The sequence below is a fragment of the Sturnira hondurensis genome, unplaced genomic scaffold (genome assembly GCF_014824575.4).
Source record: "Sturnira hondurensis isolate 20B ecotype Veracruz unplaced genomic scaffold, ASM1482457v3 Scaffold0004821, whole genome shotgun sequence".
In the NCBI taxonomy this organism is placed as follows: domain Eukaryota; kingdom Metazoa; phylum Chordata; class Mammalia; order Chiroptera; family Phyllostomidae; genus Sturnira; species Sturnira hondurensis.
This window is the reverse complement of record NW_028077452.1, coordinates 427,345-449,237: the sequence shown is the minus strand read 5'-3', so window position 1 is coordinate 449,237 and position 21,893 is coordinate 427,345. Positions and strand designations below refer to the sequence as shown.

General features: G+C 39.8%; 1 protein-coding gene across 4 annotated transcripts in view; it reads left to right on the top strand.

Annotated features, from left to right (window-relative positions):
- Nucleotides 1-21,893, top strand: part of STK24 (serine/threonine kinase 24) — a 120,714-nt gene that overhangs the window by 15,430 nt on the left and 83,391 nt on the right. For 2 of the 4 annotated variants that reach the window (XM_037046066.1, XM_037046064.1), the window contains exon 2: nt 17,568-17,798. The exons of 1 other annotated variant lie outside the window; for it this stretch is intronic. In XM_037046066.1, the coding sequence (XP_036901961.1) occupies nt 17,568-17,798 (231 nt within the window). Of the gene's footprint in view, nt 1-17,567; nt 17,799-21,893 lie in introns of those variants that run through there. One more of the 4 variants, XM_037046069.1, reaches the window with a different exon arrangement.

The following is a 21,893-nucleotide window of genomic DNA, read 5'->3' as shown; positions in this document are numbered from 1 at the left end:
TAAGAACTAGAGATCCCTGTGACACAGCTGATGGTGCTATGAACCGAGGGAGGCCTGCCAGCCGAGCACAGATTACTGGGAAGAGCCAGGGGCTACCTGAGCCACAGACTTCTATTTCTTTTCCTGAGATACGGTAGCCCAGGCCGAGCAAAGTGGGGAAGGAAGGACTGTGTATGTTAGTGGATGCTTTAAAGGACTTTGGAATTTTAATGAAGACTTAAGTCATTACTCTTAAGTTTGTATAACTTTTGAATAAATAATTCCTTTCCTTTTCACCAATCTCTAACATGGAGAGTTATAATTCCCTGGCGGTAGGCAAGGTGAACCTGGTACAGAGGACCCCAGGAGAAGGGAGGGTCCATTCTGTAACATTGCGTGACCCCTTCTCCATTGGCCAATCGGAAAATCATGGGAGACCAACCACGTGCACAGTAGCTTTAAAGTAATACAATTACTTGTATATGTGCAGTAAAAGCCCACCAAAACTAGCCTGGAAGGATCCACCCTATAAGAATAGAATACCTCCAGCCCATGAGGTCAATCTCTGCTTGGAGTTGGCCTGCTGTTCTCTGCTATAAACTCTGGGTGTTCAGTTCAGTTCTTTGTCCTGATCTCCAAGAACCTGGTTACCTGTGCCCACCTGTGACATTTATAAGGATGCTCAAGGACCTCAACAGCATAAAAAAGATCCAGTCAGAAACAAAGTAAATACTGATTGAAATAAAGAACAATTTACAGGGAAACAACAGTAGAGAGGATAAAGCCAAGAATCAAGTCAATGATATGGAACCTACGGAAGCAAAAAACAATCAGAACAACAAGAAGAAAAAAGAATCCAATAAAAAGTGAGGGTGGTATAAGCAACTGCTGGATTGTCCAACAACTTCACAATGTCCAACATTTGCATCACAGGAGTGCCAGAAGAAGAAGAGAAAGAGCAAGAAATTGGAAATCTATTAGAAAAAATAGTGAAAGAAAACCTCCCTAACCTGGTGAGGGAAATAGACATATAAGTCCAGGAAGCACAGAGAGTACCCAGCAGGATGGATGCAAAGAGGTCCATGCCAAGATATGTCATAATTAAAATCCCTTAGGTTAAAGATAAAGAGAATCTTATAAGCAGCAAGAGAAAAATCAGATTACCTACATGGGAGTTTCGATAATACTGTCAGCTGATTTCTCAAGGGAAACTTGCTTTTCATAACTTTGAATATTTCTTGCCATGTCCTTACAGGCTAGAAGGGGTTGGCAAGAAATATTCAAAGTTATGAAAAGCAGGTACTTACAGCAAAGATTGCTCTACCCAGTAAAGCTGTCATGTAAAATAAAAGGGCAAATAAAGAGCTTCCCAGGCAAGAAAAACGGAATTTATCATCACCAAACAATTATATGAAATGTTAAAGGGACTTATTAAGAAAAAGAAGAACATCAAAACTATGAACAATACAATGTCAAAAAATACAAATCTATTAACAACTGAATCTAAAAAAACAAACTAAGCAAACAAGAAGAACAGTACAGAATCTTGGACATGGAGAGTGTTTTGCCAGATGGGAGGTGGGTGTGGGGGAATGGGTGAAAAGGTGAGGGTATTAAGAAGTACCAATAGGCAGTTGCACAATAGCCATGGGGATGTGGAATACAGTATAGGAAATGGAGTAGCCAAAGAACTTACTTGCATGACCCATGGATATGAACAATGGTGGGGGATTGCCTGAGGGAGTGGGAGGTGCTGGGTGGAGGGTGGTAAAGTGGGGGAAAACCAGGACAACTGTAATAGCATAATCAATAAAATATTTTCAGAAATAAAGGTGTAAAAAATAAAGATGTGCAAGTACAAAGAACTATTCATTTACTCAGCACTTCCTACTGCTAGAGGTTTTTGTTTTTCTTTCTGCTTCATTGTGTTACCGAATAGAAAATTGGAAAAGTAAACATACCTTTGGCTTGCTGTATTGGTGACAATACAATAAAAATTTGTTGGTCTTAGTGGAAATCTTGTAGGATGGGAAACGAATTTTATTTCCTCCTGTAGGCCAGGCACTGTGGTAGGCTGCTTATGGCATTGGGTAATCCATAGTGCTGCTGTTACACTAGTTTTATGGAGGACAATCCTGAGGCTCTGGAAGCTTGCCCAGGGCCCATCAGAGAAAACACAGCCCCATTGGTATTAGAGCTCTAACTTTTGGTGCCAGCCGTTTGTGTTCTTTTGTTTCTTTACACCAGAATGCCTCCTACCAACCATTTCAGATCCTACTTCTCCACTGTCTGGGCCCCCATGGGCTCCTATTTCACTTTGCATACAGCTTCATTGAAACCGGCTCAGTTCAGTGCTAATAACGGATGGTATTTTTAGGCACTTTTATTTCCACTATTTTTTTTGACTTTTAAAGAAGATTTTGTTACTGCTCCTGTATTATTTTTAATTGGCATCTTGGAAGGTAGGATTGTGTGGGGGGTGGTGACTTGGGCTTTTGATGTTTTCCCTGTTCCTCTTTTGATCTGTTCTCTCTAGAGATAAAGCCCTTAGGCCTTCCTCTGTGTATTGCCTTTCAGGTATTGCTTAGGTTTTTTTGAACTGTGAAGCAATATTAACTGAAAAAATACCCTGTAAATCTAGCATAGTAGTTTTCAGATTTTAGCATTTATCTTCATTACCTGGAGGCGGACTGCTGGTCTGTAGGTCTGGGATGGGGTTTTCTGTTTCTAACAAATTTTCTAATATTAGAACCACTGCAGGAGAATTAAAACTCCTTAAAACCCTATTTCTCTCCACTGTGGAGCGTACTACAGTGATCCCCACTGAAAAGCACCTCAGTAGAAACAATTCTTGGGACCTATGTATGGCTTGTATTTCAGAAGACTGACTTGGAACCATTGGTCTCACTTTAGGAGTTGAATAGGCTTTTAATTGTAAGAACTGTTAGCATCTTTACTATTTTATCATGTATTACACAACTGTTGAGGTGTAGAGGAAGGCATGTCTTTATGATCTTAAGAAATGCATCTGTCAGAACTAGCATTCCTTGGTTCTTTTGGAAAATCCTGAACCTGATAATCTTCCACTTTTAATGGTAGTTTTTGCATTGTCATTCCCTGCTTAAGAACCTTTGGTGGCTTCCTGTTGCTTCTGCATCAAATGTAAATAAACTCTGGTTTAAAATTTAAGATCTGCATTAATAATACTAAGCTTCTTCTTGGCAGCTTTCCAACCACCTCTCCCTGTCAGCTCACCTTGCTTTTGCTTTCCTGTGCTCCTCCTGCCTCTGAGAACTTGCTTATCACTGTAGGGTACCCCCTCCCCCATTCTTTGCCTGGTGACCCCTGTGAGTTGTTATTTATATCATGTTTCCTCTTTTGGATTTTAAGGAAAGACACAGACCGTTCATTGAGCATCTGTTGGGTTTAGGGGTCCAGTTAGAATGGGTTCTCTTTGGCAGATTTGATGGTTTTTTTCCCTTGTAATTGTTCTGTTTAACACTTAATCGAAGATGAATATATATCTCTGAACTGGGAAAAATATTCTGGATCAGAAGATCTTTTATTGTTTGGGATGTCAGAGGTTTTTATGCTTAAAAATATTTTATTTATTTATTTTTAGAGAGAGAGGAAGGGGGGAGAATGAGAGGGAGAGACATTGTGTGGTTGCTTCTCACGTGGCCCCCACTGGGGGACTTGGCTTGCAAACCAGGCATATGCACTGACTGGGAATCGAACTGACAACCCTTTAGTTTGCAGCCTACACTCAATCCACTGAGCTACAACAGCCAGCGTGGTTTTTTATGCTTTTTATGTATATGAGGGGGACCCCCCAAAACTGGACTTTATTTATAAAAAATTGTGTATTCTTACATGTTTAAACTTCAGCATCCTTCAAAGTACTTTACATTTGATGCAGTACACCTATTGAGATGTTATGTTCCAATGCTCAAAACAGTTTTTCAACTGAAATTTGATTCCCTTTAGTGCTTCTGCTGTGTTTTATTTTGTTTCATCTCTTCCACATTGTCAAAACATTTCCCCTTGAGGACTTTTTGTCATCTGGAGAAACAAAATAGAGGGGGGAAATTCCTCCAGGTGAGATCAGGTGAATAGGGAGAGTTACGCAGGCAAAAAACTGCTGAACACTCAGCACAGTGTGGGCAAGTGTGCTTGTAAATTACCCATTATGAAATGGGCAAACTTGTTGAGTCTTCAGAAAATGAACTGAAGTGACTTCTCACAGCAAGCTGGTACACTGATACAGATGGCTTCCTAGAACACTCACATCACCAGAGAAGCCTGTAGTACAAGGGGCCTGCTGGCCAGAAGATAATTGAAAGGTTTTCTCAGGCTCTGCGGAGGAAGAAATGCCAATCAGCCACAAAGTTAGGCAGTGTAGAGCTTTATTGGGGTTTGTGCCCCCAGGTAAGGTTCTCCGGTCGCAGAATGGGGCCGGGGAAGTCATGCCCAAGCAGAGAATATGGCAGGGTTTTATTTGGGTTGGCTCTCTTCACTAGGGATTAGTCCCCATTGAACAAAGCGGCAATTATGTCATTGGTGGTTCAGGTTGCTATCCGCTATGCGGATATCTGTTTTGGCAAAGCCCGCCCTTTCGGCTCTCTGGTTTGACGTCAGCTGTCTTTTCCGGATTGTAGTTCAGCCTCCATTTTGTCCTACCCTGCCCATCCTGACAATAATTCTGATTTTTTGGGGTCCCCCCTTATAAATAGTTGATTTGATTTTTAATTCTAACAATGATCTGTATTAGTAGTCTTTTATTAGCATGTACTACAATTAGGTAGACTTTGAGCTTACCATACTTGCTTATTTGAGGTTCTTTTGAGGGTGGGGTGGTTGTTGGTGCTTGATTTTTGCTTTTCAAGTGCATTGTTATTTTTCTTTGATTTGTTTTGTTTCCAATATAAGGTAAATGGCATATTAAGCAGACTTAGGCCATTCATTGACTGTTAACAGGAAAGGAAGTTGTGAGGTTTGGGCTCTTTCCATTTGTCAGTGAAGAATCTGAAGTCCTTAAAAAAATCCCATTGTGTCATTCAGAATGCTTTCCTCCATATTGTCTTTTTTAAGAAAAAAATGAAGCACTTAAAAGTGAAACTGCCTCATTTCCTGGCCTTAGTTACACAGGCTGTCTGTAGTTATCTGTGAAGCAGGTTGGGATGTGGTTGGAGGCTGCTCACCTAGTTACTGGAGGTCTCAGGTCACTCTCAAAGGGCCCTGTGCTGTTAGCACCAGTAGCCCAAGGGTGCGATCCTAGATACTGAGGGATGGAATTTCTTCTCCCTGTGAGGCATGAAGCAGAGCCATATTTTAAAGTGATCACATAATTTTAAAACATTTTGAGTTGAAAAGTAGTTGACTCTTTCCTCTTGAATGAGTTACTGTTTATGTGGAACCAGTGGTTTTTTAGAGCAGGTTTTCTTAGCTCTCCCCCTCCCAAATATGTCTGCACTTACGTGTTTATGGTACATATGTGTGTGCATAAAATGTGTTATTTTTTGTAATTGTAATCTGACTTTATTAGTAAGTAGCCTAAAGAAGCTCATGCTGTAGCACTCATGGTCAGAATTAATTTTTCCTCTATTTCCAAAAGGAACAAACTCCTCAACATCCTGAAAAATAACTGGAATAAAAAGTTACTTAAGGTAAAATATTTTAAGCCTTTTTAAAATGGTAAAAGGGAATTTGATACAGATAGGTGTAATAGAAATTAGTAGCTAGGAAACCTGAGTTTTTATTAAGCTCAGCCATGTGAGTTTTAATGTGTCTTTCTTAATCTGAAGTAAATGAACTGTATTATGCTGTGTCTTGCATCAAAGAAGTCATCGATAGGATGGTTGTGAGGAATAACCACAGTACAATTGAATCCATAATCTGTGAGGTTGGCTCAGTTTTAGTTACCATCAGTAAAAATGCAAGGCTGGGAGGAAGTTGGAACTAATCTGCTATTAGAGATTGATATATATGCTTTTTTGCCCTTACCTAATAGACAATACAAAGTTGGCTGGAATGGTCTTGATTCAGCAATATTTACTTAGGTTTTCACACCTTCCAAAAGGTTGCTTATTTAGATCTTTATTTACAGTGCTTCAGAATGGATGAATACCAGTCTATACTGGAGTAGTGGGATGGGGTGCCAAGAAAATACTAAATCATGAGAGCTATTACCGTGTCCAGAAAACAATGCAGTCTTGTGACGACCTTAGTGTTCAAGCTGGGATAAGAAGTAAGCTATAAATAGCCTGTGATTAAATTTAAAGGAAGTTGAATCATTGAATCTTCACCTTTTCAAAGTTAAGCAAATCAGAACACAAAGATTAGATGAATTGCCCCAGATCAAAGCAAATCAGTGGTAGAGACAAGATTTGAGCTAGTTTGTCTCAAGAGCCTACACTGTAACCACTATACTTCACACTTCTACATAAAGAAATGTATTATGTTTCTATATCTGCCTGACTGATACTGGTGTGACTGAAACCTGGGATTAAGTAGGACATATCATGTGGAATTCTAGGTGGCAATACATTTTTACTCATTATTGCTGCAGTACTGGATATGAAAATAAAATCTTTCATTTCAAAGCAAGATTGGTATTTTCCTTCCTTGATATTCAATAGTTAGGGTCTACTGAAACAAATTCCTCTTGGGAGCTATTTGGTACACATAAAACAACACAGAACCCAAGTGAGTCATTTGCTTGCTTCTCGTATTTATTTAATTCCCTTGGGACAGTACCTGCTACCTTTATTAAATTGGCTGCTTCTAAGTAAAAAAATAGTATCTTTCCTGAAAATATAAGAATTATTTTAAGTTAGAGTATAATTTTCCCAAACCTTCACCTTTTCTGAATCCAATCTTACTTGTATCATGCTTTGTTTTCTATTTGACAGCCCCAAAGGTTACCATAATATTGCTATTATGAAAACATAGGAAACAGTTTGAAACAGTTTTTTTTAAGACTTTGAACAGAGGCAACTATTGCACTTCATAAATAGTTGGTCAGGATACATCTTGAAGTGTTGGGGTCATGTTTTGATCAGCTTGGAGCTTCCTGAACATGCTTTGAGACTTTTATGAGCTGTTCTGTTTTGGGGTTCTATTGGATAGAAGAGTAGATTAGGATGTGAAGTCTTGGCAAACCATGAAGTAATGGAAAAGACAAAACTTTGTTTTTCAAAAAGTTATTCATTCATGGACATTTTAGCGCTCACTCTGTGTCAGGTAGAAATTTTGCTAGATGTTAGGTTAAGATGAACTGAATGAAGTCTTTGACTTTATAAAGACTTATAATCTGTGCTTTCTTTTTACAAAGGTTTGTTGTAACATATTTTACATGTCATAAAAATGCCGTCTTACAGGTATACAAGTTAGTGATTTTTAGTAATTTACCAGGTGGTGCAGCCATTACCACAGATTTGTTCAGAATATTTCAACCTCCAGTATCATCCCTTATTCTCAGCCCCAGAAAACCCCTGATTTGCTTTTTGTCTATATCATTTTGCCTTTTCCAGACATTTCATATAAATGGAATCATACAGAATTTAATCTCTTGTGACTGACTTCTTCCACTTAGCATAGTGTTTTGGGGTTCATGATATAGCATGTATAGATAGTTTGCCCCCATTTATTGATGAATATTATTCCATTGTGGAGGTGTGTCACATTTTGTCTATCCATTCACCAGTTGATGGGCATTCGGATTGTTTCCAGTGCTAGGCTATTGTGAATAATGTTGCTATGAATGTTAGTGTGTATGTCTCTGTGTGGATGTGTGTTTTCAGTTTTCTTGGGAATTGAGTTTCTGGGTCATGTGGTGGTTTTGTGTTTTAACTTCTTGAGAAATTGCCCAGTTGCTTTTGGAAGTGACTGCACTATTTCACATTCCTCCAGCAGTTTATTGTAGGAAGGGACAACATACTGTGCTTTTAATTGATTTACCACTACTTCAGTAAAACATCAGTATATTATGCCTGTATGACAAAATGGAGAAAAGCAACCAAAAGCAACAAAAAGTCATGTTACGTTATTTACTCTTTTGGAGGCATTTTAGTGTTCTAGCCAGCATAACCCACCCATGGAAGAGGTGTGTGGTTCAGGGGAGTATGATTGGAGAGAACAGAATGGAAATTGGTAGTAGTGTACAAGGTGGTCAGCAGACTGACATAATATAAACAGTTCATCTTGTTTTGTCTTGGTGGGTGTCAGGATTTTTGTAATATTTCTTCATATTAAACTTTGGTTATTTCTTTTCTTTCAGTCATTTTCCAGTCCTGGATTCCTGTGTCTCCTCATTTAGTTTTCCTTATGATATTCTCCAGAAATTGTGACAGGTTTTGGAAGGATTGAACAAAATGCTTTTACTATGATTTTCTCAGTAGCAATGAGATTGTTTCAGGTTAGTTTGGGTCTAATTAAGGAACAGAAATGAAGGAATGCCAGTGGCCCTGTGGGACAGAAGTAATGATGAGGTGAGCCTAGGAGGTTAGGTGGCAGGTGGGACTATGCTTTAAATTAGCATTTTCCTGATGATTGATGATATTGAGTGTTGAGCATGTTTTTATATATATGTTGACCATCTGAAGGTGCTCTGGAGAAGTGTTTATTCAGGTCCTCTGCCCATTTTTCCTAACTGGATTATTTTTTTTTGTTAAGTTGTATCAGTTTTCTATGGAGTTTGGATATTAACCTTTTGTTGGGTATATCATTGTCAAGTATCTTATCTCATTCAGTATGTTTTCTTCTTTGTTTTGTTTTAATCCTCACCTGAGGATTGTTGATTTTTTTTTAAGAGAGAGAGGAAGGGGAGACAGAGAAACATCAATGTGAGAGAAATGTTGATTGATTGCCTCTTATACGCACCCTACTGGGGATGGAACCCGCAACCTTTTGGTGTAGGGGATGATGCTCCAACCAACTGAGCCACCTGGTCGGGGCCAGTGTGTTGTCTTTTCATTTTTTGATGGTTTCTTTTATTGTGCAAAAAAACTTTTTAGTTTAATGTAGTCTCAGGTTTTAAATTTTTTCTTTTGTTGCCCTTGCCCGAGGAAACATATCTAAAAAGATACTGTTAAGAGTCATGTCAAAGCATGTACAATATACTCGTTAAGTCTCCATTTTGTCATCTATAAAAGTAGCTTCTTTAGAGTGTTGGGTGAGGAGACGAGACTAGCCTAAGTGAAGAAAGCTCTGGGTACAGTGTTAAAAGTACTCAAACTGTCATGTTTCTTTCCCCTGATTGCAGCTAGAGTTCAGGGAAAGGAGCCTGGCAGGATGGGGAAGAGGGAGGGGTATTGTTGGTGCTGTTGAATGATGCATGGTAATTATTTGCGAGGTCACAGACAGCTCCTTTGCTCAAACTGGTACTGGTTCCTCCTTCATTGGGATTAGGCAGTGTTACTAGTATGATAGGTGAGGGACATAGTTTCATGTTTTGACCATCTTGATTATCTAGCATGGGGATGGGTAAACTACAGCTGCCTTGGCTTGTTTTTGTCTGCTACTTTTGTACACTCATGAGTTGAGGGAGTTTTTACATTTTTAAAGGGTCATTGGGGGTTCCAGTTAAGATGGAGGTATAGGTAGAGAAACCCTTCGCTTCCTCACACAACCAAAAGGAAGATAACAGCCAGTCTAAAAACAATTAATTATAAGTGCCAGAATATCAAAGTACATGGAACTCCAACAACCAAAGCATTAAAGAAACATTTACCAGACCGGTAGGTGGGACGGAGACAGGCAGCCGGGTGGGCAGAGAGGACCCAGGGCAAAGTGGAGGACCATGTGGGCAAGGCCGCAGGCTAGCAAGCAAGGTGAGGCTGGCTTAGAGTACCCTGGGCAAGGTGGTGGACAGCACAGGCGAGGTGGGGATGGCTGAATGGGAAATTAAAGACTCAAGCTAGCTGTCAACTACCTTGGGGGTTGCCATGGAGGGAGAAACTCCCAGTCTCACATGGCAAAGTGGAGCTAGAACCAACCACACTGTGTTGTTCCCTCTCTGACCCCTCCCCAACAGATAGTACCACAAAGCAGCAAAGAGGGATGCCTAAGGCCCCACCCCCTTATAACAGAATGGGTGCTCTGAGACACAGAAATATGGCCCAAATGGAAGAGCAGGTCAAAACTCCAGAAAAAGAACTAAGCAACCAGGAGATAACCAACCTATCTGATGCAGAGTTCAAAACACTGGTTATCAGGATATTCACAGAAATGATAGAGCTTCATTGGAAAATGAAGGAACAAATGAAGGGTACCCAAAGTGAAATAAAGCAAAATATACAGGGAATCAACAGTGAAGGCAAGGAAACCAGGACTCAAATCAATGATCTGAAACAAAAGGAAGAAATAAGCATCCATCTGGAACAGAATGAAGAAACAAGAATTCAAAAAAATGAGGAGAGGCTTAGGAACCTCTGGGACAACTATAAACATTCCAATATCCAAATCATAGGGGTACCAGAAGGAGAAGAACAATAGGAAGAAGTTGAAAACTTACTTGAAAAAATAATGGAGAACTTCCCCAATCTGGCGAAGGAAACAGACTTCTAGGAGGTTCAGGAAACCCAGAGAATCCCAAAGAAATTCAGCCCTAACAGGAACACATCAAGGCACATCATCGTTAAGTTACTCAAGATTAAAGGTAAAGAGAGAATCTTAGAAGTAGCAAGAGGAAAGAAAACAGTTACCCACAAAAGAGTTAAAGTCTATCAGTTGATTTCTCAAAAGAGACCTTATAGGCAAGAAGGGTCTGGAAAGAAGTATTCGAAGTCATGAAATGCAAGGACCTGCATCCAAGATTGCTCTATCCAGATAAAACTACCATTTAGAATGGTAGGGCAGATAAAGTGCTTCCTGGAGAAGGTCAAGTTAAAGGAGTTCATCATCACCAAGCCTTTATTGAAATGTTAAAGGGACTTACTGAAGAAATAGAAGATCAAAAACTGTGAATGGTAAAATGACAACTCAGAAGCATCAACAACTGAACCTTAAAAAAAAAAGAAAAGAAAAAACTAAGCAAGAAACTAGAACAGGAACAGAATCAGAGAAATGGACATCACATGGAGGGTTATCAGTGGGGAGGAGGAGGGGAAGAATTGGGGGAAAAGTGCAGGGAATAAGAAGCATAATTGGTAGGCATTAAATAGATGGGGAGAGATTAAAAATGGTGTAGGGAATAGAAAAGTCAAAAAACTTATGTGTACAACCCATGAATGTGAACTAAGAGAGTGGGGAAGGCTGGAGGTTTGGGCATGCAGGGTGGAGGGGGGGATAAATAGGGAAAAATTGGGAGAACTGCAATAGCATAATCAATAAAATATACTTAAAAATAATTTTAAAAATGGAAAAAAGGGTCATTGAAAAAGAATATGCACTATAGACTAATTGGCCCACAAAGCCTAAGGTGTTTACTATCTGGCCCCTCACAGAAAAGGTGTGCTGCCCCTGAAGAGTCTTTAATCCTTTGAAGATTACACAGAGCAGCTGATTTGGCAGCAGTCATTTTACTGATTGACACAGAGCCCCCGGATCTCTGTGAAATGTAACATTAGGTAACACTGAATGCATCTTACACTCTCTCTTGCCCTTGCTGCTCCATCTAGGCATAAAAGAATGCTTAGTGACACTACTCTCTCCCCTAGTGGGCAGGGTTCATATATTCCTGCTTGTGACAAATCAACCTTCTCCATGACTTTAGCATTTCTCTTCCAGCCATTTTCCTCCTGATGCCTCTAGAAGCAGAAGGATTTTCAGGTAAAAGAAATGTGATTATTGATTTAAATATACATACACCAAGACTATTGGGTCTGGTTTTTAGAATAGGCATTGTTTCCTGACCGTCTTGTGACTGCAAACTTTTATTATATGCAAACAGGAAGGTGAGTTTATCTGCAGGGAATTGGAAGTAGTATCAGATTGTGTCACTCTTGCTGATTGTGTCATTCCAGTGTGATAACCCAAGGGCATTCCTTGCCAGCTAGGTTGTCTAATCAGGCATCCTGCCAAGCTTTCAGTTTGGAGGTACTTTTTAGTCTGGAGGATGACCCATGATACACAGAGACTTAAACTCTACTTAATACCTGGGAGGGGACCTTGTTCAAGTGATCTACCCTCTGCCCCTAGGTTTTTTCAGCTGTGTCATGCTCTCTTTCTCCTGGGCTGGTTGTGATGTCTAGAAAGGAATAGTTAGGAAAATTTCTTAGCATGGAGCCTTTGGTTGGAGGAGTTTGGGGCAGTAGGGTCAGAATCTTTTCCATGACTTGTTTGTTGTTTGTATCTTGGCTTTTAATAAAGGAGATACCAGGATTCATTTCTCAATGAGCTGTATATAATTTATTTGGAATGCATTGATTTTTCAACAAGTGAAATCATCCTGATTTCAATATTTGTCTTGGTGTCTCTGTCTGCTTGTCATCTCAAGGGAAGCCCCAGGCCTTCATCTTTCATTCAGGGAACCTTTTATAGAAGAAGGGTGAGCCCAGCCTGCTGAGGACTGAGGGTGAAGAAACCTAGCTAGGGGCCAGTACTTAACATGGAGCTCTGTGACCACCAGCAGGTTACTTCTGCTATCAGTCTTCTTGTGGACCAGGAGGGATGTGAATGGGCAGAGTGCGAGTATTTGATTCTTGGCAGGCAATCTGCAGAACAGTAGTAGGAGCCTCAGAGTCTTTTGTTCAATCCACACTGAGAAAGAGCCCGAGGCCAGGTGAGTGAGGGCCTGAGAGTCTCTCCAGGCAGCTTTGTAGCCTGGACCTTGGGCCCTGTCCCCTGCATATGCCAGGAGTACGTGTCCAGACAGCTGCACCTCTGGTCTGATTATGTGCCCCCTAGCATGGCTTTTCCCTGAACTTTGACCTCAGAGCTTCAGACAAGTGTTTTTCTAAGGTTAACAAGCAGGGATGTGTGTATGGGGGCAAGGGGTTTTTAGATACTGAGGCTAGAAACAATAAATTCACTTTGGTGGTGCAGACATTTTTTTCCTATTTTAAATGGTTTTTAGAAAAATTGTATTTGCATTTTTCTTATTAGCTAAAGCAGTTTCTACTGTAAATAAACATCCATTTAAAGATGAGCAGATGTTGGGGCTAGGATTCCATGAAACTCCTGGTGGTTTGGATTCATAAGATATAACACCTGCCTTAAATTTCTTTTTGTGTAGAATATTTATTCACCTTCTTCTAGATTATGTAATAGTTGCAGGATCGAAGTAAAGAGTATTATGTAGGGGAAATGAATTTACTAAGCCAGATTGTGGAGGTAGTTGTAACATGTTTAGAAGAGTTCAGGTAGAGAAAGTGAATGCTGTCATTTAGAAAAGGAAATGATCTATCTGTTCATGGCCATGTTTCCTTTTAGTGATTAGTAGATTTTTGTAGCATGGAAGAAGTATGTTTCTGTATAATCTGTGATTTGAGCTTTTAGTGGAAAAAAATGATCTTTCATTTAGCTAAGAATGAGACTTTTTTGCTAGAGAATATTTGGGGATTGGGAAATTAATTGGTCACTTCTTGGAGCTAATTGCAGCCATTTGCTATTTAGTAGTTTTTATTTGGTAAATAAGGTTTTTATTTTGGCGGTTTTAGATTAACCAACTAGTTAGTATGCAAAACACACTTTGGGTCTAGAGGTGGAGAATGGGAATGGCAGGGTCAATGACTGGGTTGTCAGCTGAGGCAGAGGAAGAAAGGATTGGAGAAAAAAAAGATGAAAAATGTGAGCTGCATGGAGATACTCCCTCCCCTGCAGTGATGGGATTCCCTCCCAGGTGGAGAAAGTGGGTATGCCTTTGAAAGTTCTCCAGGTATTTCCAGGGGCATCCTAACTTCTTAATAAAGATTGTTCCAACAGTTTGGAGCAATCTCCTAGACCAGACTTCTGGTTCTCTACTTTGGTTGCTCCACTTGGAATCTTCTGGGGAGTTTTAAATAATACTGGTGCTGGACTCCCATACTCAGAGATGCAGATTTAATGGCTGGGGCACCAAGTGGTTTAAGGTTCTCCAGCTGCTCATGTTGTGGATCACCATACACAGTGTGGGAGGGCCACCCTGTAAACCACTGCTTGTGCTTGAAGTTGAGGTTGCACAGCAAATGCAGCTGCTGTTCTCATTGCGCCCTTCTGCACAGGGTCTCCTTGCTCTGCTTACAGTACTGCATCTGTGTGGTTTTGCTCACTTCTGAGGCTGTCTTGGAGATGGCAGACACTTTGGGGTGGTTAGTTGTTTGTTTGTTTGTACCTTTTTGTATTTAAATCCGCACCCGAGGACATTTTTCCCCCATTGTTTTTAGAGACGGAGGAAGGGATAGAGGAAGGGGGGAGAGAGAGAGAGATATAAAAACACTGATTTGTTGCCTACTGTACATGCCTGCAACTTAGTATGTGCCCTGACCAGGAATCAAATCCACAACCTTTTGGTTACAGGATCACACTCCCACCAAATGAGCCACACTGGCCAGAGCTGTTGTTAGTACCTTTGAACGGTGCTGGCTGACTGTATAGGAAATATACTGCAAATTTTTTCCTCCTCCTCAAAGAAGGAGCTGTTGTGTTCCGAGTCTACATTTGGCGTAAAAATGAGTCCTGGCCTTAGACTTTTTAAAAAAATCAAGTCAAAATAAGGTGCTCCCAACATGTTTACCTTCTGATGTTCATGTCAAAAATGTGTCTTAGGTTGGCTTTTTAAGGGTTCTAGGTTTTGGGGGGTATTTATAATCTTTACATTGGCCTTGGATACATTTATTTCTGTAGGTTTTTATTAAAAGGGCAGCTTGATTTTCAGGTGGAGGAAGCATGAGAAAGATCCTGATAAAGAGTGAGCTTCAAAGTTGTAGAAGGTGAGAAAAACTTGACAGGTTAATAGGCTTGGTTAGACAAATTGCCCGATATTACGTTCAGTACAGAATGCTTCTTGAAATGTAATGCTTAATATGATGAGGTGGGTTTCTGGGGCATTTTATTTGCTTGTAATTAGCCTTAAGATTTCTTATTTATGGGAAGAAGACTAAATTGTATAAAAATAGGAAAATAAAATTCAGCCATACTTAAAAACAATAATTTTTAATCTATTTGGCACTGTGTTGCATTGTGTTTGTTATACATAGTATATTCTCAGTAAGTGTTTTGGTCAGTGTTTTAATGGTTTCTAAAAATGTCTCCAAAATCAAGTGCTGTTTTAGAGATGACCTCACTTAAATGTGCTTGCTAAAAGTCCACGCCAACTCTAGCGAAAGTAACAATCAACTACCTATCTGTCTGCAAAAGGTTTGGGAGTGGCCTCACTTTTTCCCCTCTTACCTTAGGCTCATTTGATCCTGACAAACCTGTGAGGTAAATGTATACTTCAGGTGTCATTTTTCTGTTTAACTGAGAAGTCAACTTGCTCAAGGTCATGCAGCAAGGTATTATGGCCGGAGGACAGTCAGTTCTTTTGATTGTTAATTTTGTCCTCTTTCTGTTGTATTTTGCTATCAGAGCCAGGGAGGTAGTGATAGACCTGTTCAAACTTTGGAATCAGATGTCCATGGGATTCTAGTTCAGGGTCTGTCGTATGCACTCTCCTTAGACAAGTTGTAAAGCTGCTGTAAATCAGTTGTAGTAATACTTCCTTCAGAGTAGGTACTCAGAAATGGTAGTAATTTTTCTTATGGCTTTATTTTTCCTGGGCTACATCCAAGACCAAAGAGTTAGTTACATAGCCTCTGACTGTAGCTTTCACTTGATTTGTGACATAGGGGAGGCCAGGCATTCTGGAACTCCAGCTCCTTTATGTCTGTCAAAATGTAGCTGCCTTATGTATTTGGATCTTCTGCAGATTGTTTTGCAGGATAGTCTCTTAGGATTAAGTTTTTGCTCAGCAATCATTAGTGAGGTTATTTATATCTTTCACAAACTGTCTAAAGGTAAGTGCTTCTGCTTGGGAACCACATGGACCTCTTGACAAGCTGGCTGGGTGAGTTTTGTCCCCCAGGCCAGTGCTTTTTGCATCTTGCTTTCTTAGCTGTGATTCTCCCTGGACATGGGCCTGCTGTCCTTTTCCATTTGAAGTCTCTTCTCATCTAACTTGAGTCCCTTCTCCTGAAACTACCTATAGAGTAGAGTCTTCTTTCTGTTTTGATTTTAAGGGATTTGGTAGTCAACATTATAGGAAAGTTCTCATAGCCATCCATGATCTTTGTTTATTGTTTCTAGCATCATTTCTTAGACCTAAGCGTCTTATAATTCAGCTTGGAGTGATTGCATCAGTGCCTCAGCGTTCTCTCCAAAAGCCTCATGTTAGAACATCACCCAGGCTGCAGGGCCCTCTGGCCTCCCTGGTGGGTGGTTTATTAACCTGTATCACGTGTGGGTTCTATCACACATGGCCTCCAGAGGGTCAGCCTCTGTAATTTAGGAGTTGTTGCAGATCTTTCCTTGTCTTTTTCTGAGGACGCTCACTCAGGCCTCCCAGAATTCCCCTAGACTCCTCTGCAGGAGAAAGGCCTCATTATTTTAGTTGATTTTAGGATAGTGCAATGGAAAGGTTTTGTGAGTTAGTTGATCTAGGCTTTGCTTCTAGTTCAAGTGAAATACTTCTAAGGAACTACTGAGTCTTGAACAAAAGCAGTTTCTACTTGTTACTACGCATTGATCAGCAGATACTGTCAAAGGAGCTTTTCTTAAGTTCCTTATTTTATCCTGAGAAGTAAGTAGTGTTACCCCATTTTACAGATATCAACACAGGCCACGTTGCTCAGTAACTTGCTAGTAAATTGGCAGAGCCCAAGGTATGAAATTATGTTTAAATACTAAGCCTTTGGCCCTTAGGAACCATAGTTTTGGGCAAATAATTTAAGTGTTTAGAAGGACAGTATTGAATAACTCTGTCCCATAGCTTATTTTGGGGATGTATCTAGTATCTTACCTCTTGAGGTTTTGTGTAGACACTGCTCCAACTAAGATAGTTTGCAAAATTAGAAAAAAATAGGTGTTTGGTGCATATGTGCTTGCGGTTTTTTAGGCTATGGCTGTATTTTCCTTGTGTCCATGTAATGCTCTGAATTTGAGCTGGGTTTTTGTTTTTAATTATTTTGGTATGTCCGAGACTGCTTTCTAATGAAGTCTGTGTGTGGCCTGGAGACGAAGTTAGTAAGATTATAAGATACAGTTTTTAGTAGTAGATCATAATCTGGAGGGGAAAAAGCATATAATGTTAATACACTTTTCAACCAGAGACATAACAGTGTGCTCTGGGAAAAAGGAGACTGCAGCTGTTTTTACTCAAGGGAGTTGTCATGTTTGAATGTTTTTAAGTTGGGTAGAGTGTCATCCGGATACATCAAGGTTGTGGGTTCCATCTCAGGTCAGGGCACATAAAAGAATCAACCAATGAATGCATAACTAAGTGGAACAACAAACAAATCCATGCTTCTCTCTTTCTCTTTCCCTTTCTCTTCTCTCCTTTTCTCTCTTTCTCTGAAAATCAAGAAATAGGAATTAAAAAAAGACTACCGTCTGTGTGTTATAAATAAATGCAGGGAAAAAGCAATCTCAGTACTGTGAGTTATTGAAGTTTGCCTTTTCTTTCTTTCCTATAGAACCTAAAAGCAGATCCAGAAGAGCTTTTTACAAAACTGGAGAAAATTGGAAAGGGCTCTTTTGGTGAGGTGTTCAAAGGTATTGACAATCGGACTCAGAAAGTGGTTGCCATAAAAATCATTGATCTAGAAGAAGCTGAAGATGAAATAGAGGACATTCAACAAGAAATTACAGTGCTGAGTCAGTGTGACAGTCCATATGTAACCAAATATTATGGATCCTATTTGAAGGTAAGGCTTAAAAATAAAAATGTCATTTTCCATGATGCAGCACTTGACTGAGATATGAATAGTATATGTGAAGGACTTCAATAAGTAGCACAACAGGTTTTCAGAGGAAGGATAAATGTTTTGACCTTTGCAGTCAAAAGAACTGAGCTTTGACAGTTTCATCATCTTAAATGTCACTATAGAAATATACTTTTGGTAAAAGTGTTTGCTTTTCTAACAAATTGCATTTCTAACAAAGTATTTTTGAGTGGAACTTTGTCATAAAAATACGTCTTATTAAGTTATAATGATGACTGTTAAACACCTAATTTTAGCATGGTTTATGATAACTCATGCCAACTTAAGCATATTTTAGTCTTTTGATATTAAATGTGGTTTGAGTTAACACTTTTAAAAAAACTGCTGCTGAGAACTGATAATGTTGATTAGTGAGCAGTTTATCTACATTGGACTTTTAAGTGTTCGAGGTAAGTAAATAATTACTTAAAATAGTAGTTATAGTATGACACTACATGTTGTCCTTGATCTTCACCCAGCTCTTTAAGTGGAAAAGAACAGTATTAAAACTGGTTTTTCAGTCCTGCATGGAACTATTTTAGGTGCTGTAGGGTAAAAATTATGTCATAATACCACTAAGAAAGTTCGAGACTATGCCTGTGTTTCAAGTACCTTGACATATACCTGTTTTACTAAATTAAGAAATGTATCTTTCAAAATGGGGTTTTGGAAATCTATGAACTAGTGAAAAATATTCTGAAATAATTCTTGTGGAAACTAAAACTTATAGGTGAAAAACAAGTATTTCCTCAGAGAGGCATCAATTAAGTCCAGATAATGCAGGAAAGACTAGGCCTCCTCTTGTCCTGGATTTATCCTCTAAATTCTCTACGTTGCTGATTGCAGCTTACTGTGTAGTCAAAAGGACAGTGCAAGCTTTCATTTTGTGGCAATGTGATAATACGGTGTAAGTGGAAGGATGAACATTTTAAGAACTATTGGCTCACTAAAATGAATGTGTAAAGGAAATAAAAATTGAGTGGTAATCTGTTTTTTTTTCATAGCCTAAAGTCTGGCAATATGTAATAGGGTAAGTGCAGCATTTTGAAATGGAAAGGATAAGTTTAGGAGTCAGATGTCCAGGACTTGAATCTTGATTGGGTGTGTTGCCTTCAGCACTTTTTTTTGTTTGTTTTGAATAACTTTTCTGCTTTCTCATTTGTAGAATGGAAAACAATGGGAAAACTTCATTGTTGCATTGTTGAGATAGGATTGTTTAAAGTGCCCAGAATGTACTAGCTACTTAATGAGTATTCCTTCCCGGATTGATTCAATTTATTCATACCTCATCTCTGAAATTATATTGCAATGAGGGACTTATCCAGCTGAGGTCAAAGGAAGAAGTATACCAACAATAAAAATCAATGTCCCTTTAGGAGTACATCTACTTTGAGTCTTGACCAGGGCATAAAGGGAAGTGCTGTACATTTTGTCATTCTCATGACCAAGTGGAGAGCCCATGCAACTTCCATGTGGGAAAGGAAAGATCTTCTTGATGTTAAATTTCTGTTAAGAAAAAAGAAACATCTGAAGAAACCCAACTTGAACTCTATCTCGTGTATCACTTAATACCATTTTTGCAATGAATTCAACAGTAGTTTTTAAGTAAATTCAGAGTTGGATTTCATGTAGTATTCTAATGTTGTGCTTTAATATGAATTATGGTACCTTTGGCAATGGAAGTACAGAAGATCCTCACAAAACTCTTGGTGATTAATACCAGCTAATATTTAACTATGGAAATAGTATCAGTGGTTCAAAAGTATCTTCTTCAGCCTTAGCTGCTCAGCACAATTTTTACCTCATGCTGGAATATATTGCTTTATTGTGGCCAAACCTGGTGTTACCTCGGCTGTGTATATTTAGAGATCCCATCTGGTATGCATGTGATTGCCTCTGTCACTAATTCTAGAACATACATTTCAAGTCAACCTAACCTTGAACTAGAGTTGCCCAGTTAATTTACTTAGTCAACATAAGTTCAGCTGCTAGAATAACCCCCTCCATTTATAATGGTTCAGATATGATAGATATTTATTTCTTGCTCACTGGTAGCCTTGATATGTGGACAGTTTTCCTCCAAACAGTGATTGAGGAACCCAAGTTTCTTCTACCTTGTTGCTGTCTTCCTTCCATTTTCCACATAAGGCTGTGCTTGTCTGCCTTAAATCATTGTGGGGGTCAAAAAAATGGAGGCTCCTGTGGGAAGTTTTCATGTGTCCAGGCCTAGACATACAGCCCATTATTTCTTCTACCCGTATCGCCTTAGCCAGAAGTCAGTCACATGCGCACACCTAAACTCAAGCAAGGCTGGAAAATAAGTTACCTAATCATGTGCTTCATGGAAGAAGAAATGGGTTTGGTGCTCAGCTTGCCATTCCTTTCCAAAGCCACTTACTATGTAAAGAAAGTGAAATAACTTTCTCCATTGACTGTTTTCAGGTAGGATGAAAAGTTTTGATAATTTTGTCTGCAGTGTCTTATATGTTTTTTTACTAGGCAAATTATTCTTTAGAAAACATAACTGCCTCAGGAATGCCAGGAAATCAATCATATCACAACTGTGAAAGGTTGCCTTGGTTTCTTTTCTTTTTTCTTTTTTTTTAACATCACCCAAGGACATGCTTATTAATTTTAGAGAGGGGAGGAGGGAGTGGGGGAGAGAGAGAAAGAGAAAGTGAGGGGGAGAGAGAGAGAGAAAGAAAGAGAAACATTGATCAGCTGCCACTTAATAACATGCCCTGTCTGGGGACTTGAACCTGCAGTGTAGGTAGTGCCCTGACTGGGAATCAAATCCACGACCTTTCGGTGTACAGGGCAATGCTTGAAAACAGAGCCACATGGCCAGGGCCAGTTATCATAATTTCTTAAAATATGTAAAAGATGATTCTATCTCATTTGACTAAAAACATAGTGAATTGCTGCTGTTGAATGATATTAGCTATGATAAATTAGGCAGGACAACAATCCAGGCTTGTGATTTTTTTTCTCTACCAGATATCAAGATTTATTATAAAGCAGTAGTAATAAAAACAATGTTGTACTGGCAGGGACTTTCGCCAAGATGGAGGCATAGGTGGAAACATTGTGCCTTCTCCCACAACCAAGTTTGAATACAGCAAAGGTTTGGTGAACAAAGGCACAGCCAAAGAACAGAAAATTGAACTATACGGAAGTCCGACAACAACAAACCATTCTACCGGATGGGTAAGAGGGGCGGAGACAGCAGTGGAGCAGGGTTGGGCAGGAAAGATGCCCCGACCCCAGGCACCCAGGCAGCCGTGGACAATCCCAGGTGTGGGGTAGCATCGGGCGGACCCAGTGAGGCCGCAAGGTGGCAGGCTGACCGCGGTCACACATTTGCACATAATGAGACAGACCACGCAGGCCCCAGCGGTGGGAAGCAGCAGAGGGAACTGCCATTGCTCCCCTTTGACCCCGCCCCCACATACAGCGTCACATCCCAGTGACTGAGTTGCCTGCCCTGGTGACACCTAGGGCTCCACTCCTCATATGTAACAGGCACGAACAGTCCAAAATATGGCTCAAGAAGAACTCAAAGCGCCAGAGCCTGTAACTCTAAGCGACCAAGAGATTGCCAGCCTCTCAGAAGCACAGTTCAAGACACTGTTTATCAGGATGCTCACAGAACTGGTTGATTATAGTCACAAATTAGAGGAACAAATGAAGGTTAAACTAGCTGAAATGAAGGGAAATGCACAGGAAACCAATAGTGATGGAAAGGAAACTGGGACTCAAATCAAGGGAGTGGACCAGAAGGAAGGAAGAAATGACCAAACAGAAAAATGAGAAGAAACAAGATTTCAAAAAATGAGGAGAGGCTCGGGAACCTCCAGGACACCTTTAAACGTTCCAACATGTGAATTATAGGGGTACCAGAAGGGGGAAAGAAACAACCACGAGTGGAAAACTTACTTGAACAAATAATAAAGGAGAACTTCCCCAGTCTGGCAAAGGAAATAGACTTCCAGGAAATCCAGGAAGCTCACAGAGTCCCAAAGAAGTTGGACCCAAGAA